Below are 16241 nucleotides of genomic sequence, written 5' to 3'. Positions count from 1 at the left end.
GAAACGTCATTGGTGTGTTGCCTCGGGTTCGAACCTGCGACCACTTGTGTGGGAGGTATTAACTTATACACCTCGGTTAATAAGCAAAATTAAATACCTTTACTTTAGTCATATCTGCTAAAATTATAGCGATTCACAAGAGCATTGACATAAAGCAAACAATTTAAACTCGAGACTAATATTAAATTACAGTTGTTTATTTAGGTCCAAATTGATATTTCTAGGTCTCAAAATGCAGGTTTATTATTACTAATTAAGGTACGCAGCTCACGTTTTTATCTCAGTTAATTAACGCAGTTTTTTAACTTTTACAAATTAAATGTTATTCGACATGTAATTTAATTTTGGGAGGTCTGTTTTCGGGTTTTATTGTACCTACATAATTTTTGCTACCTCGCCTTGGTGGTTTACAGTAGCCAGATTCGAAGTATATATTATGTCCTGTAGTTTGTCGGAGACATGCAAACTCTCCAATTTAGAACATCAGTGATCCGCAGGTTTATGCAGATGACAGTAATTTACTTTATTTTAGAAACACAGCACTATTCATTATAATTAAGATAAATAATGTATCGGTTTATTTATTTGAAGATGATTAGTAGAAGATGTAGATGACTGACGAAGAAAGATAGTTTTATCTATACTAATACTAATATTATAAAGCTGAAGAGTTTGTTTGTTTGATTGTTTGTTTGTTTGAACGCGCTAATCTCAGGAACTACTGGTCCGATTTGAAAAATTCTTTCAGTGTTAGATAGTCCATTTATCGAGGAAGGCTTTAGGCTATATTTCATCACGCTACAACCAATAGAAGCGGGCAAATTTTGACCTATTCTCTCTTATGTGACGCAAGCGAAGTTGCGCGGGTCAGCTAGTATAGTTATAAGCATTAGTACTAGTTAAAGAATTACACTGTAGACAACACCGAGAATAAACTTTGACATTAATTAAGTAAATCGAATTCCATTAAAACATCCTGCAAAAACCCCAAAACTCGCAGCTTAGTTTTCTCCCGTAAAAAGTCATGAGATCTATGTAATACCAAGTCTAATAATCTATTTAGTCTCTACTTAAAGGACCTTCTGTCTTAAGTAATTATCTATCGACCCCTGGACTTCTTAAGACATCCATCAACAGCATTGCCCATCGTAATTCTCACAGTATCGACTACCACAAACCACGTCTTCCAAAACAATTTTTACTTGAAAATTTAATTAAAAAGCAGTGGTCCTAACTGTCTACAGTTTATCTACAACTTAATAGTGTAACATAGAACAATGTTCTGCGTTATGAGCTCGCCTCTGGTTTACGATGTACTTGCTCGGCGCAAATTAATGACAACTTGTTGGGTATAAAAATGTTTGTGGGTGTGACAATTTAAACTGATATTGTGTTTAGGTTTTTTTTAAAGACTACTCCCGCACTAAGATTTGTCTCGCGACTTGCGTCGGGGGAATTTTACAAACAACGGAAACAATGTACAACCAGACCCGAAACAATTATTTGTGGATTCCACAAATATTTGTTCCGTGTGGGAATCGAACCCTTCGATGCACTGATAGTGGCGTGGTGCGTGGTGTAGGTGGTAAAAATAAATAAATAGTAAATAATTGTTTTTTTTGTTTTCATATACAGGGTGTCCCAAAACTCAACGATAATCCGAGACAGGATGAAAGGCCAAGTCATACCGGCTATAGGAAAAATAAAAAAAAAATTCCATATCACTTAGTTCAGCAATAATAGACACTTTTCAAAAAAGTTGAAATTCCACACCCTTGGTCGCATTTTCAAGTCCTGTGATCACCAATGTCACAATTTCGCTGTGTTTTTTTGAATTTCGTGATCTCAATTAAATATGCTATTAATCGTATAACAAATTAATGCACAAAACATTGTTAATTTAATAGAAAAAGTTAAGTTTTAGTGAATCATCTTTCTCAAAAATATCGTTAGTCAACTTTGACGCTTCATACTGAAAAAAAAATGTACTACACTACCCTTGGCAAGTTATTTCAAAAGTTGGCGCATTTAATCAAGATTTCAAAATAGTATAACACTTGCCACTTTTCTTGCCATTAAAAATGTTATTTTTATTTGAACGAAAAGTATCCTCGCAAATGGATCGGACGCAGTGGTACAATTTTATGGCTTCTTTGTTCTCCCGATCTAAATCCAGTAGATATTTTTTACTGGGAATGCATAAAAGAAAAAGTCTATTCGAAATCAATACAAAATCTATCATAACTTAGCCAGAAAATTGACACAGCGTCAGAGGAAATAAATGCAAGGAATTTTGATTGACCGGTGCAAAGGTCTTTTGTAAGGCGTTGCAGACCCTGAATTCATGCTAGAGGAAAACAATTCGGAATTACTTTAGTTTAAGGAGAATAATTAAATAAGATCGATGGTTCGTTCATTGTTTTTTTTTTTTTAATTATTATAACCTATTATGTTTATTACATTAAATATTTGTTATGGACTGACTCAATTACATCTTTACTTAAAATAATTGCTTTCCTCTGGCACAAATACAGGCTCTGCAACGACGTACAAAAGATTTTTTCACCAGTCAAGCAAAATTCCTTGCATTTATTTCTTCTGACGCTGTGTCAATTTTCTGGCGAAGTTCTGATAGATTTTGTATTGATTTTGAATAGACTTTTTCTTTTATGCATTCCCAGTAAAAAATATCTACTAGATTTAGATCGGGGGAGCGAGGATGCCATAAAATTGTACCACTGCGTCCGATCCATTTGCGAGGATACTCTTCGTTCAAATAAAAATAACATTTTTAATGGCAAGAAAAGTGGCAAGTGTTATACTATTTTGAAATCTTGATTAAATGCGCCAACTTTTGAAATAACTTGCCAAGGGTAGTGTAGTACATTTTTTTTCCAGTATGAAGCGTCAAAGTTGACTAACGATATTTTTGAGAAAGATGACTCACTAAAACTTAACTTTTTTTATTAAATTAACAATGTTTTGTGCATTAATTTGTTATACGATTAATAGCATATTTAATTGAGATCACGAAATTCAAAAAAACACAGCGAAATTGTGACATTGGTGATCACAGGACTTGAAAATGCGACCAAGGGTGTGGAATTTCAAATTTTTTGAAAAGTGTCTATTATTGCTGCACTAAGTGATATGGATTTTTTTTTTTATTTTTCCTATAGCTGGTATGACTTGGCCTTTCATCCTGTCTCGGATTATCGTTGAGTTTTGGGACACCCTGTATATATAGAAATCAACAAGTAACCAATTCTATCGACGCGCTTTTGTCAGCGTAATGGGCTTGGATCCTTTTGTACTCATATATTATAATAACTAGCTGACCCGCGCAACTTCGCTTGCGTCACGTCATAAGAGAGAATGGGTCAATTTTTTCCCGTTTTTGTAACATTTTTCAGTGGAACTCTGCTCCTATTGGCCGTAGCGTAATGATATATAGGCTATAGCCCTTCTCGATAAATGGACTATCTATTGAAAATTGACACTGAAATATTTTTTAAAATCGGTTCCGTAGTTCCTGAGATTAGCGCGTTCAAACAACCAAACAAACAATCAAACAAACAAACTCTTCAGCTTTAGAATATTAGTATAGATTAGTATAGATTTTATGTTAATATTACATACATACAAAACACGCCTAAAATTATCTTCACTTGAACAAATTCCTATGAGCCTACAATCTGAACTTAAGTTAATATAAAATGCTGGCTGAAAACGGCGCCCTAACTCAAAAGGCTCCACTATGAATTATTTATGAGCCGGCTATGTCGTACTATGTGCTCGAGAATTCCGGACCTATTTCCTTTAGAAAATGCCTCTTATCGGTTTATTGTTGTTATTTCATTATTATTATGCTTATTTTACCTGTGCTCCGTCATACTTTATAAATTACTAAACGTACCTCACTGTTCTGCTTTAGTTTGTTGTTGACTCTACGCTTGCCGAGGTCGTTCTGTGGATGGGTGACCTAATACATATCGAGTTCCTCTGTGTTTCGGAAAGCACGTTAAACTGTATAATTATATCCCTAGGGATATAACTATGTTACGGCTTTATCTATCTTACTGCGACACCCACACTGGTCATTATCAAAAACCTTTGACAGCCTTTTAGTCAACAGTAGTCAGAAGCTTGAAAGTCTGTCAACCAGTCTTACCGAAGGGTATCGTGTTAGAACACATTTAACTGGGTTGTGGAGGCCCAATAGGCAGTCGCTCCATGTAAAACACTAACTGTATTCAGCTGCATCCGGTGATTGCCGTCGCTCGTATTACCGAAATGCTATAAATAATCTTACGTTATCCACGTAGATGATTAACCAAGTATCTAAGATAGTCATTATACGGACATTAGGTACTCAATTATATCCGGTATTTAAGACACAAGGTCGCAGCTTCCTAACTGCTTATTGAAATATAACAAGATGACCTGGCAGACATTGTTTATCTGTGCGAACTCATAAACTGATGACTATTTTTTGCAACATCATCAACCTTCGAATTTCAGCCAGTATGCATACAAAATATCAGATCTGGTATAGCCGAAGCTGCAAACGCAGGTGTATGAAATTTAACTAACGGTTTGCAATTAACAATGTTAGCCCAATGTAATAGGAGAAAAGCTTATTGCCATATTCTGGGCACGTTACCAAACTCCGGACGACTTTGGAGATATACCCCCATTTTCATGGGATTTTAAAATTGTTAATGGCGAAATATGGGTGAATTTTCATACACTTCTGTTTACACCGCCGGGTATAAGTGGTGTGATTTTATTTCATACGCCTCTGCCTGCACCTTCAAGTAGGTATAAAAGAGGTTATATAATGTATGTTGTTAAACAACAGAGAACTAGTCCTTCCGTAGGGTATCGTGTTATAACTCAGGTAACTGGGTAATGGATGTTCGATAAGCAGTCACTCTATGTAAAATACTGGCATTCAGCTGCATCCGGTGAGACTAGAAGCCGAACCAACAAAGTTCAAATAAAAGGCTAGGCTATATATATCAATGACATAGAAAGTGATAATGAAACGTGTCATCTGTATTGAGTGGGTGTTTGTACCTGTCATTTTCAACTACAAAACCTTGCAGAGGCGTTCGAGGGTATAGTGCGTGGGTTGAAAGGTCTCATTCATATGTTTGTTATATTTAGACGACTTGCGGTTCGATTGATGTTGCTAATAAATATATTACTGCTCTTGTTTTGGACTTCTTAGAACTACTCAACAACGAATGTGATATAATTTGATGATATGTCATCTATAATTAATCACTGTTGAATATTATATAGATTTGTATTAAGTCTAGCGAACTGGCTTGAGTTGACTACGTTGGAAAACGCTGACGTACCTTGCTGTTTTAGTTCGTAGTGTGATACGTTGTAGGCTCTACGTTTGCCGAGGTCGTTCTGTGGATGGGTCACCATTTTATACATAGCGAGTTTCTTCGTGTTTCAGAAAGCACGTTAAATTGTGGGTACCGGTTGTCATTATTGAAGAAATATATTACTGCTCTTGTTTTGGACTTCTTAGAACTACTCAACAACGATAGTGATATAATCTGATGATGTGTCATCTATAATCACTATTGAATATTATATAGAGGAAAGTTTTTGTATACAAGTCTAGCGAACTGACTTGAGTTGACTACGTTGGAAAACGCGAGTTGAAGACTGCTTACTTCTAAGAAATGTTTAAGGAACTCTTAAGTATGCAAGGTTTCTTTACGATGTTTTGATTCACTGCAAGTGGTAATAATTTTTAATACATATAATTACCAAACCTATTTGTGGCCTGAAAATTGCATCATTGACCTTTTTTTATTTTTATTATTGTATGGTTGGAGGTCAACCTAGTGTCAAAGTTGATCAAGCCGACCGAAGGGCCTTTGACATAGCTTAGCGATCTTAATTGACAATAACCGGGACCGTCTTTTAACGTACCCTCCGAAGCACGAAGAGGCTCCACTCAAATATTAGGTCGGGGAAAAAGTCTTTTTGCATTATAGTTTGTATGAACTTGTAATAAAATCTTTTCTCTATACAAAAAAGCTCGATATTTGGATACCTCACGAGCTCACTGAAAGAAACCTAATGAACCGTGTACTCATTTGTGATTCTTGAAGCCAAAGAGATTTTATTACAAGTTCATACATACTATAATGCGAAAAGACTTTTCCCCGACCTAATATATCCATATTATCCATCCATCCATTCTTTTACCTATAGTGCGGAAAGCAAACGACTAAAATAGTCTCTCCCATAACTTTATCGATCGAAGTAAAAAAAGTATTTTTAAAATCCACATTGAAGTTCTATATTTATTTATTTTTCAGTGCACATCGATGGTACAGTTTCAATTATGTCTGCACAATTAAATGACACCGACAGGCCTCGGGCGAGAGACTCGCTCATTAAATTTTCAATTCACAGTCTAAAATTGTATCCTACGTTTGTATGTAGTTTTATTCATTACTAGCTGACCTGCGCGGCTTCTCTTGCATTCCGTGCTCTATCCTCTATGCTATAAGAAACACTTTGTGGTATGTTAGGGTACCTAAAGTAGCCAATGAGAATTCTCAGGCATGTAAGGTTGCATCACTATGTTTTCTTTCACCGTTGGAACAAGTGATCAATATTTTTAATAAATACATACATAACTTGGAAAGTCGCCTCGTTAATATGTTGCCTCGGGTTTGAATCTGCAACCACTTGCGTGGGAGGTACCAACTTATGCCACTCCGCTATCAACGCTCGCTTTGTATTATAATATTCCATCAGATTTTCCCTTAACGAACAAAACTAATCATTCCTTTGCATGTTTTTGCTAGAATGCAAAACTGACCTAGGTATAATAATAATAAGTTATAATTAGTTATTATACCTATTATAACTGCATAACACAGCCAATGAAACGCATCGGAAAAAACAACCTTGTGTAACTACTAGCATGAGGTTTTTTAATACCAAGTCCAAAGGTGTTGGCTAACTTAGTGCTCAATGTTTTGTCTGTTACTTACTAGAATAGGTAAGAAAGCCATTGTTTAACATAAAAACGCTTTTTAGTAAAAAAATCTTGGCATTTGACGTCATAGTCAAGTGTAATATTTTTCTTGGGAGCAATATGAGTGATTTAAATTATACTGTTGTTAGATATGCTTTCCGTATTAAAATTTATTAACATGTTTTGAACCTAGTCTTCCGACAAAGAAAAAAATATTGTGTGAAATTAAATATTCATAATTGAACATCTATTTATTGTTTTCAATCATTAATGTAAATTAAAACATGTGTTTCTGCGTTTTTTATAAGATTCAGTGTCACTTTATTACTAGTTTCGGCCCGCGACTTCGCGTGGTTCAGTGACTTAGGATAGAATTTCTTTACAAACATTTATACCCTTTTCTACCCTTTCTACCCCACCTATTTATTGCAATAATAAAACGACTAACTAAACGAAGCGTTTGACTGTCTGTTACGCTTTCACGTCTAAACCACTGAACTGGTGTTAAATAAATTTGTTTCAGATATAGAGTTGACTTGGACACATAGAATACTTTTCACTCAGGGAAATCTTTTCCCGCCGAGTCGCGGGTATTTATAATTATTAGTTTGACGCGTAATTTAATCTTGTATCTTGGATTTGTTCGATAAATATCCTTTTCTTCACACAAGTATTATTCAATCGACAATTAGTTAAAAGTCACAAAACACATTTTTATTTCTTTTATTTTGTTTCAGACTCTGCGTTACGACTGTTGTTGTTGACTGTACTTATCTGTTAGATCCAAATACTAATATACTGAGTTAAATAAATACACAATTTTGTATTCATATTGTATATTTAGGTATGTATTGTTTGAATATGTTTTGCCAGAATTCTATTTCTTCTCCATCAGGTTTCGAAGCCATTTCCATTCTGCCGATGTCCAGATATTCTTGTTTCTGTAGAGTGTACGGTCTCCATTCCACTTCCATGTTGCCTTGAGTTGGGTTCCTGTAGAAAAAAACCTCTTTACAATTGTTACTTATTTTATGTATAGTTGGGGAAGAGACCCTTGCCCAACAGCGGGACAGTAATGGGTTAAAAAATGTATAGTAACATTAACAACATAGAAAAATGATACCACGCCGCTACCATTGCGTCGGGAGGTAGTGGACTCAATTCCCACACGGAACAATTATTCGTGTGATCCACAAATAATTGTTTCTAGTCTGGTTGTACTTTGTGTCCGTTGTTTGTATGTTTGTAAAAGTTCCCGCCACGCAAAAGCAATCTTAATGCGGGGGTTGTCTTTTATACAAAAAAAATATGATTATTTCTTGTACTAATGTAGGTGAATGAACTATGAAAAAGTAATTTTGTAATTATTATTCTGTTCAGATACTTTCAGTTTATGGTATCTTTATTATACTATACCTTCTCAAGTTTTATAATACGTTTTAGATAAGTGTATTTGTTAATCTCTGAAAGTGTTAATACTCCAAGCCGCACTTGGCACATGGATAAACTGTATTTTCATTTTGTTCTTTTCCTTTTTTATCATTTAAATGGTTCTTAAGGCCGTGTATCATAACCAATCTTCAGACGTGCTGTTGTGCAGTGTCTCCAAACGATAATTCTTAAAGGCGGTCTTGTATTTTTTTATCCAAAATCTGACAAGAAATCACGAAATCACTAAACACGATATGGAATTGCATGCGAACGCGTATCAACTTAAGTGCAATCAATATGAATAATTGCAACACAGTTGCAATGTTAGCTCATAGCAACACAATCAGAATAATCGCATAGATAGCAAACAGTAAATCACTCAAAACGTTCGAAATTATCTTTACGGGTCAATTGATTCGTTTGTAAGCCAAAGACCACCCGTAAACGTGAAAATACAGGGAAATACAAAACAAAATGACAACTTTAACCTTTGGGATGCCAAAAGTCATTTATATCTATACTTATATAAGCTGAAGAGTTTGTTTATTTGTTTGAACGCGCTAATCTCATGAACCACTGGTTCGATTTGTAAAATTCTTCCAGTATTAGATAGCCCATTTATCAAGGAAGACTATAGGCTATATATCATCACGCTACAACCAATAGGAGCAGAGTACCAGTGAAAAATGTTACAAAAACGGGGACAATTTTGACTCTCTTATGTGACGCAAGCGAAGTCAGCGGGTCAGCTAGTAAAACAATAATAACGCATTAAAATGAATAAAAATTCTGTGACCATATAATGCGTTCATATCGCTAATCTTTTCAACAAAATTATTATTAGTTATGAACATCTGTACGGGTTTCTATAAGTATGTATTGCCGATGCCACAAAGAGACGAAAATCACGTGTGGCTTTGCTCTTCAGTAATCCTAACGATCAAATTGTGATTAACCCAGAAACGGACTTTTGAACCATGCATGATGACCAAATAAAAATTGTTTACAAACATGTACTCACCCACATTTCGCGAAGTTTGTCCAAAGCTTCGTCACTCTATCAATCAGTTGGAATTCTTTAGATTTTTCATTAACCTTTCCTTTCTCGGCTTTTATAGGAAAGAGGTAAGGTAAGTCATCCGCATGACATACCACTTTCTTATCAGCAATCACATCTGTGAAACCGAAACGATGTCCCATGAAATTTCTCTCTGACTGACAAGTGAACTTGTAAAAGTATACTTTGTTCTTCTGCGAGTATAATTTCCCTGCAAATATGATATCATACAGAAACATGTCCGCAGCCATGAACCTTAACACGGCCTCCTTAGACACTCCGTTCTTGAAGTAGAAATCTCGCATTATTCTACCGACTGCCAATTGGTCCGCTATCACACAATGTGTCTTTATAAACTTAGGAACGAAAAATTCAACAAAAAAAGATGCTTCTTTGATCATGTTATCGAAAGGACCACCCACGGCTATTGCCATCAGACCTTCGTCTTGGGTATAACCTGTCATGACTTCCACACCTTCGTGTATTCCCCTTCGCGTCACATCAGTGGCGTCACCGTAAAAAAATCTTTCTTGCCCAAAATCCTTTTCATCGGCTATACCAAAACTAATTTCATATGATTTTTGATTCTTAGACACATGTAAACGTAAATGGACAAGCGTGTCAAGTGGTTGTTTTTTGAAAAAATCGGTTACTTCCTCGATGTTTTCAGAAAAGCAACCTAGTTGTTTGGCGAGTAGTAAAGTTTTTTCGGCTGATGCGAAGTCTCGTGACCACCAAGACGTGGCGGCTCCACTTTGTGTAATGGCTTTGTTGAAGAGTCCTTTTGTCATTGGTGACACGAGGTGGAAAGCAACGCTGGCCGCGCCAGCACTCTCTCCGAATATAGTAATATTATTTGGATCACCACCGAAATTGGCAATATTTTTCTTCACCCACCTAAGGGCTGCTACTTGGTCTTTCATGCCAGCATTGCCGGGGATGTCTGGGGTATCGAGGCAGAGAAAACCGAGTGCTTCAAGTCTGTAGTTGAAGGTGACGAGGATGACTCCAAGTCTTATGAGGAACTGGGGGCCGTACCAGTCGTCGTTGCCACTTCCCCATGCGAAGCCACCGCCGTGTATCCACACCATGACTGGTAAAGGTTTGTGAGGCTTCGTGTCTGGTGTGTACACGTTGATGTAAAGACAGTCTTCGCTCATGTGAAGGTCGGGGTACATAAAGTTGAACTGGTGGCAGACTGGGCCGAATTCTTTTGCACTTCTTGTCCCGGCCCATGGTTTCGGAGGTTGAGGAGCCTAAAAAGAATTATTAAAGGACATTAAACTCATTTGGAAAAAAAATAAACAAGTAAGATAAATTTAATTCAAAATGTACATTATTTAAAAGTGGAGTTATCAATTTATTTAATTTGATATGAAGGTAAAGTGTCATGAGCAAATTAAAACGGCTCAAAAATTGCAGAAGAACACTGTGAACTAATTAATGTTCAATATTAAAAATTATTGCATCTATTTATCGTACATCGAATGAATCATTGAAATAATATCGTAAATGATAAAATTAATGATCATATCATTAGTAGTTAACTGGTATTTTTCATTGATATCATTTTCGTTTTGTCAAACTAATTACGAGTAATTTTAAGTAGGTAAATTTTTATTCTGCATTTCATTTAAATTTAACCTATATGAATAAATATAATGATAATTAGTATTTTGATTGTTATTAAATTTCTGTATTTGTAAATATCAGAAATGTAATAACGATGAAAGATAATATCGTGAGAAAAATTTGTATGCATGACTGTTCTATAACTACTGTTGTACTAGACACAATTAAAATTCAAATCAAACCAAACAAATAAGTTCTATATAAGTCTTGGATAGCTTATCCGCCGGAGTATTGACTGTCGTATTAAAAAAATAACTGTTATTTTATCCATCAGATAGATTATCTATACGCTGTGAAACTGGCCGTTAATCTTGCATAGACCTACGTTAGATTAGCCTTGCTACACAGATATTCGGTTGGGCAATATTTATCGAACCACAAACCCGACTCGAAGTAATTACTGCATTTGTTCGGCTTGTGCCTTAAAAAAAGCTTTAAAAACACAACTCCCGCACTAAGAATTGCTCTTGTATCGCGTGTTGATCGGGTTCATCTAGACCAGTGGCTCCCAACCAGTGGTCCGTGGAAGCCAAAAAATGGTCCACGAATGATTTTAAAATTTAAAATTTTCACGATGATTATTACACTTTATTTTTAATATACTTACGAGTACATAGTGGTCCCGGACTAAGAAAAGGTTGGGAACCTCTGATCTAGTCATATTCGGTTTATCCGCGCCTCTAGGCCGATTAATGCCGAACCAAAGATAGCAAAGATATTAAGAGTTTGCTAAGCGTTTAAAACAAAAACAAAATAAATCATTTATTCATTAAGGTCAAATATTGACACATGACATTGTTAAAATTACATTTAATTATTGTGTACAACCAGTTCGAAAACTTGTCCCGATTTGATTTAGTGGACTAAACTTCTTGACACTTTTGAATATATTTCATTTTTAAAGGTCTTTGAATAGCATTGAGTTGATATATTATCCATTTTTTGTGATAACACGTGGATTTCTTTAGTTAAGTTTTATTTATATTAGGACTATAAGAGTGGTCGAAAATTAGTGAAATCGGTTCAGCCGTTCTTGAGTTTTACGCTTAGCGCTTTTACATTTGGCGAATGAAGCAAATTTCCATGTCACCATGTTAATTACCGTACTCCTCCGAAACGGCTTGACCGATTCTCATGCAATTTGTGATTGTGAAATTTTGTGAGCATATTGAGTAGGTCTGAGAATCAGCCAACATCTATTTTTCATACCCCTTTTTTTATTTATATTTCAAAACAACGTTTGCCGGGTCACCTAGTTTTTATATATAAAAGATTTACCTTGAATCGTAGGTCTCCTATGGGAGGTTCAGCATAAGGTATGCCTTTAAAACTGCAGTAGGTTCCTCCGTACTCGTTCTGTATCACTTCGCCTTCCAGTAGACCGTCACTCACGCTCACTTGCACCATTTTCACACAGCCTACAACATATTTAGACTGAGTTTCTTTTACTTAGAACACATTTACTAGGTTTTTCAACATATATTTTTTTTTATGGATAAGTTGTTCCTTCGCTTGAGAGGGGACCCTTACCCTGCAGTGGGATAGTAAAAGAGTCAAGAAAAAATGTAGTAATTTATTAGTAAAGCAGATTGAAAATGAGGAGATTTAGAACTATTTTTTTTTTTCATATTTTAGGTATTTTTCAGTGTTTCATTACTTGTTATTGTTTTGGCTTTGAATTGAGTTATCGTAAGATAATTTTATCGAAGGATTGTAGAGATATTGTGTGGAGATTCTTTGTAAATTATCAACAATATTATAAATTAAAGTTATCGTTTAGAAATAATTACTCTTAATTACTTTATTATCTTTTATTATGGGAATTAGTTCTAACATTAATTTTATCTTTGCAACGTCAAGCTTTTCAAGGTAATATGCATGTTCGCGTTAATTCTCGCATAACATTAGATCCATACTAATATTATAAATGCGAAAGTAACTCTGTCTGTCTGTCTGTCTGTCTGTCTGTCTGTCTGCTACTCAATCACGCCTAAACTACTGAACCAATTTGCATGAAATTTGGTATGGAGATATTTTGATACCCGAGAAAGGACATAGGCTACTTTTTACTCCGGGAAAATGACGCATTTCCCGGGAAAATTCAGGTGGCGGACGAAGTCGCGAATATTCAATATTATAATGACACTGAATTAACAAAATTCCGTTGTCATGGCAACTGTTTTAATGGCGGACATGCCTTAGCGCGATTTCGTTATATTAAGAGATATAAATAATTTTGAGAATATTTTTCGTGAAAAAAAAAGCATATTTTATATCATCACGCTACGACCAATAGGAACAGAGTAACAGTAAAAAGTGTTACAAAAACGTGGAAAATTCTGACCCATTCTCTCTTATGTGACGCAAGCGAAGTTGCGCGGGTCAGCTAGTAATAAATATACACACGTTAAAAATTATGATCTCAAATTACGATATAGATAAAAAATTATACCAAATTCTTTTTTCACATCAAAGATTAAGATTTCCGCGAACTGTATCGCGAAACAGACGAATATCGTTTAAAACCTTTTCACAAAGTCTTGCAGCTTATATACCACACATAATAATCTATATTTAACTTGTACAGTCAGCTTCACAAGTTTGAAATCTTAATATTTTTTTAATCGTTGCACAAGATACGTGGGTACAAGATTGATTTATGAAACGTAAAGTATTGAATTAGTGTCGGTGGTACATGTTTGAGACTCGACTTCTTATTATAAGAAAAAATAAACAGATTTTAAAATTAATTTTCAATTTCAATACATAAATATCTACATGAGCAACTTGTACAAAACTTTAGTTGTGCACACTATATACCTAATTTGAAATTAATTTACCACCTAATAATTGATTTTTCTTTGAAATTATTTATTTTTGCATTTTAATGAGCATGTCAATAATAATACTAGCTTCTATGCGATGTGCAAAATAATTGGGCCTTTACCTAGTAACTTGTTGATATTTATAGATATTTTATAGACAAATTAATTAATTAATATAGACTGTACATTTAATGCCTGATCCGTTCGTACCTGTTTGTTGCGCCGTCGCGACTGACGACGCGTGCCACTTGGGAGTAACTTGATTGTTGTTTATCATTATAAACACTCACATTATCACTAAACACACTACAACAAGAACTGTTATCATAACAGCTGTTATTCTATAGATATTTATAATTATATCCGCGCAGGACTTTTTAAGTTTTTCTGCCAATGCTTAGTAAGTTGCCTGGATCTTTAAACTTTCACGTTAAGTACATGATTATAGTAGGATGCGGGAATTTACGCGATCTGATTAAGTCAAACTGAGACCGCGGCGAGTGCAACCTGCGCCGAAATATTAGGCATTTCAAGGTAAAATACGTGTTCGCGCTAATTCTCATATCCTATTAAAATTATACGTATATGTATAAATTGCCCGTAGTTAGGAAGTTCAAGTTGTACCTTTTTGCCTCAGAGAGCATGTAAAGCCGTCGGTCCTGCGCCTGATCTCTCACTGGTCGTCGGCTATCCGTCTCACCGGACTATGAGAGTGAGGGAATAGAGAGCGTACCTGTGTATTGTTTTCACATTTATTTGTGTATTGTTTAGATACTATAAACAAAGTCCAGCACACTTAGCTGTGTCAATGAAACTGGCCGCCGTCGTGGCTTAAAATCGGCTACGCAGCTAAAAGGACGTGACATTATAATGATTTTGACAACGTGTATCGTGGTTAAACGTCACCACGGATGTGGTTTGTGGGTTCGATTTCACTCGGTACATTTTATTAGATAATAAAAATTGTTTGGAATTTTGCTACTTTTGTACGTTAAATTGACTGTTATTCAAAATTTATATTTAATTCCTAACTGTGATTAGTTTTTCTTTGAGTAAGGATAAGGTAGCATGCTATTCAATTGTGTAAAGTTAAAATAGTTGAAATTTACAATTTTATATAAATAGCACCTACCTACTAGTAATAGTAACTAAAGTGGTATATTATTGAGAAAAGCTTATTGGAGAATAATTGTTAAGACTTCCATAAATACAAATATTAAAACGATTAAAGTGATCTAATACTCAAATCCTGTTCTAAAAAAAATATCATTGGACTAATATTTTTCCAGTCCCACAATCTGAATATTATAAATCAAACTGTATTGTCCGATTTGTATAATTTTTGTTATTGTCATTTGAAATTGTAAATTGTGGTGCGATTGAATTTTTGAATTAATTGTTATTCAAGTTTTTGGATGACAACTTGCTATTTTATTCACCAAGGGGCACGTTTTAGCGCGATTTTCTACATTTCGAAAGATAGGACAATGGGAAGCGCTGGCAAGAAACTTCTGGCTGCTTTTTAATCACCAAATCTATACTAATCTATACTAATATTATAAAGCTGAAGAGTTTGTTTGTTTGTTTGTTTGTTTGAACGCGCTAATCTCAGGAACTTACTGGTCCGATTTGAAAAATTCTTTCGGTGTTAGATAGGCCATTTATCGAGGAAGGCTATAAGCTATAACATCACGCTACGGCCATTAGGAGCGGAGTAGCAACGAAAAATTTTACAAAAACGGGGAAAATTATTGCCCATTCTCTCCTATGTGACGCAAGCGAAGTTGCGCGGGTCAGCTAGTAAAATATAATATATATTTTTTTGTTAGCCTGTATTGTCCCACTGCTGGGTAAAGGCCTCCCCCATTTTCTTCCAGTCCTCCCTATCTCCTGCTATGCGTGTCCAATAAATAAATAAATAAACATTTTTATAAAATTTTATTAAAATAGAAATAATCTCTTTGTAGATTTTCTACGGAAGTCAAAACAACGTGAACAGTTGTTTTGACTTCCGTAGATAATCTCTAACGCGGCTTGTAGTAGAGATACGGAACATTTGCTTCGAACAGACTTATATATAAGTATTCGTTTCCAATGCCATTATTTAAAAGTACCTAAGACAATTACCGTTTTTTCATAGTCATGTAGGTATAAAGAATGCTCACTGTACTTTTGCAGTGAAGGAAAACCCACAAGGAAACTGCATTTCTGAGAGACAATAACACGTAGGGTCCGAAGGCTAATCCTTAAACCCATCTATTATTTAAAATTTAAATAT

The 16241-nt window shown here is 35.0% G+C and overlaps 2 protein-coding genes across 3 annotated transcripts in view; one reads left to right on the top strand and one right to left on the bottom strand.

Moving 5' to 3' along the window:
* gogo (thrombospondin-1 like protein golden goal) overlaps window positions 1-16241 on the top strand; it is a 293513-nt gene that overhangs the window by 72689 nt on the left and 204583 nt on the right. The gene's annotated exons all lie outside the window — the stretch shown is intronic.
* On the bottom strand, window positions 7757-14266 carry LOC142976095 (juvenile hormone esterase-like). Of its 2 annotated transcripts, none has more exons than XM_076119320.1 (4): window positions 14174-14266; window positions 12417-12556; window positions 9471-10762; window positions 7757-8011 (listed from the first exon to the last, which is right to left on the bottom strand). In XM_076119320.1, exons 1-4 carry the CDS (start codon window positions 14238-14240, stop codon window positions 7846-7848), a joined length of 1665 nt encoding a protein of 554 aa, XP_075975435.1. In that variant the 5' UTR covers window positions 14241-14266; the 3' UTR covers window positions 7757-7845. The 2 variants fall into 2 exon arrangements, with proteins under 2 accessions (XP_075975435.1, XP_075975436.1); XM_076119321.1 differs by lacking the exon at window positions 14174-14266 and adding an exon at window positions 13591-13646 and having other exon boundaries at window positions 7758-8011.

Source organism: Anticarsia gemmatalis, chromosome 10 (assembly GCF_050436995.1).
Source record: "Anticarsia gemmatalis isolate Benzon Research Colony breed Stoneville strain chromosome 10, ilAntGemm2 primary, whole genome shotgun sequence".
Taxonomy (NCBI): Eukaryota; Metazoa; Arthropoda; class Insecta; order Lepidoptera; family Erebidae; genus Anticarsia; species Anticarsia gemmatalis.
This window is presented reverse-complemented; position numbering and strand designations above follow the sequence as displayed.

Excerpts from the sequence above, each read along its gene's own strand:
- LOC142976095 (XM_076119320.1), bottom strand. The coding sequence starts at position 14,240 with ATGATAAACAACAATCAAGTTACTCCCAAGTGGCACGCGTCGTCAGTC. Across the intron at positions 12,557-14,173 it reads CGCGACGGCGCAACAAACAG|GCTGTGTGAAAATGGTGCAA; the intron begins GTACGAACGGAT and ends AATATGTTGTAG. Across the intron at positions 10,763-12,416 it reads TAGGAGACCTACGATTCAAG|GCTCCTCAACCTCCGAAACC; the intron begins GTAAATCTTTTA and ends AATTCTTTTTAG.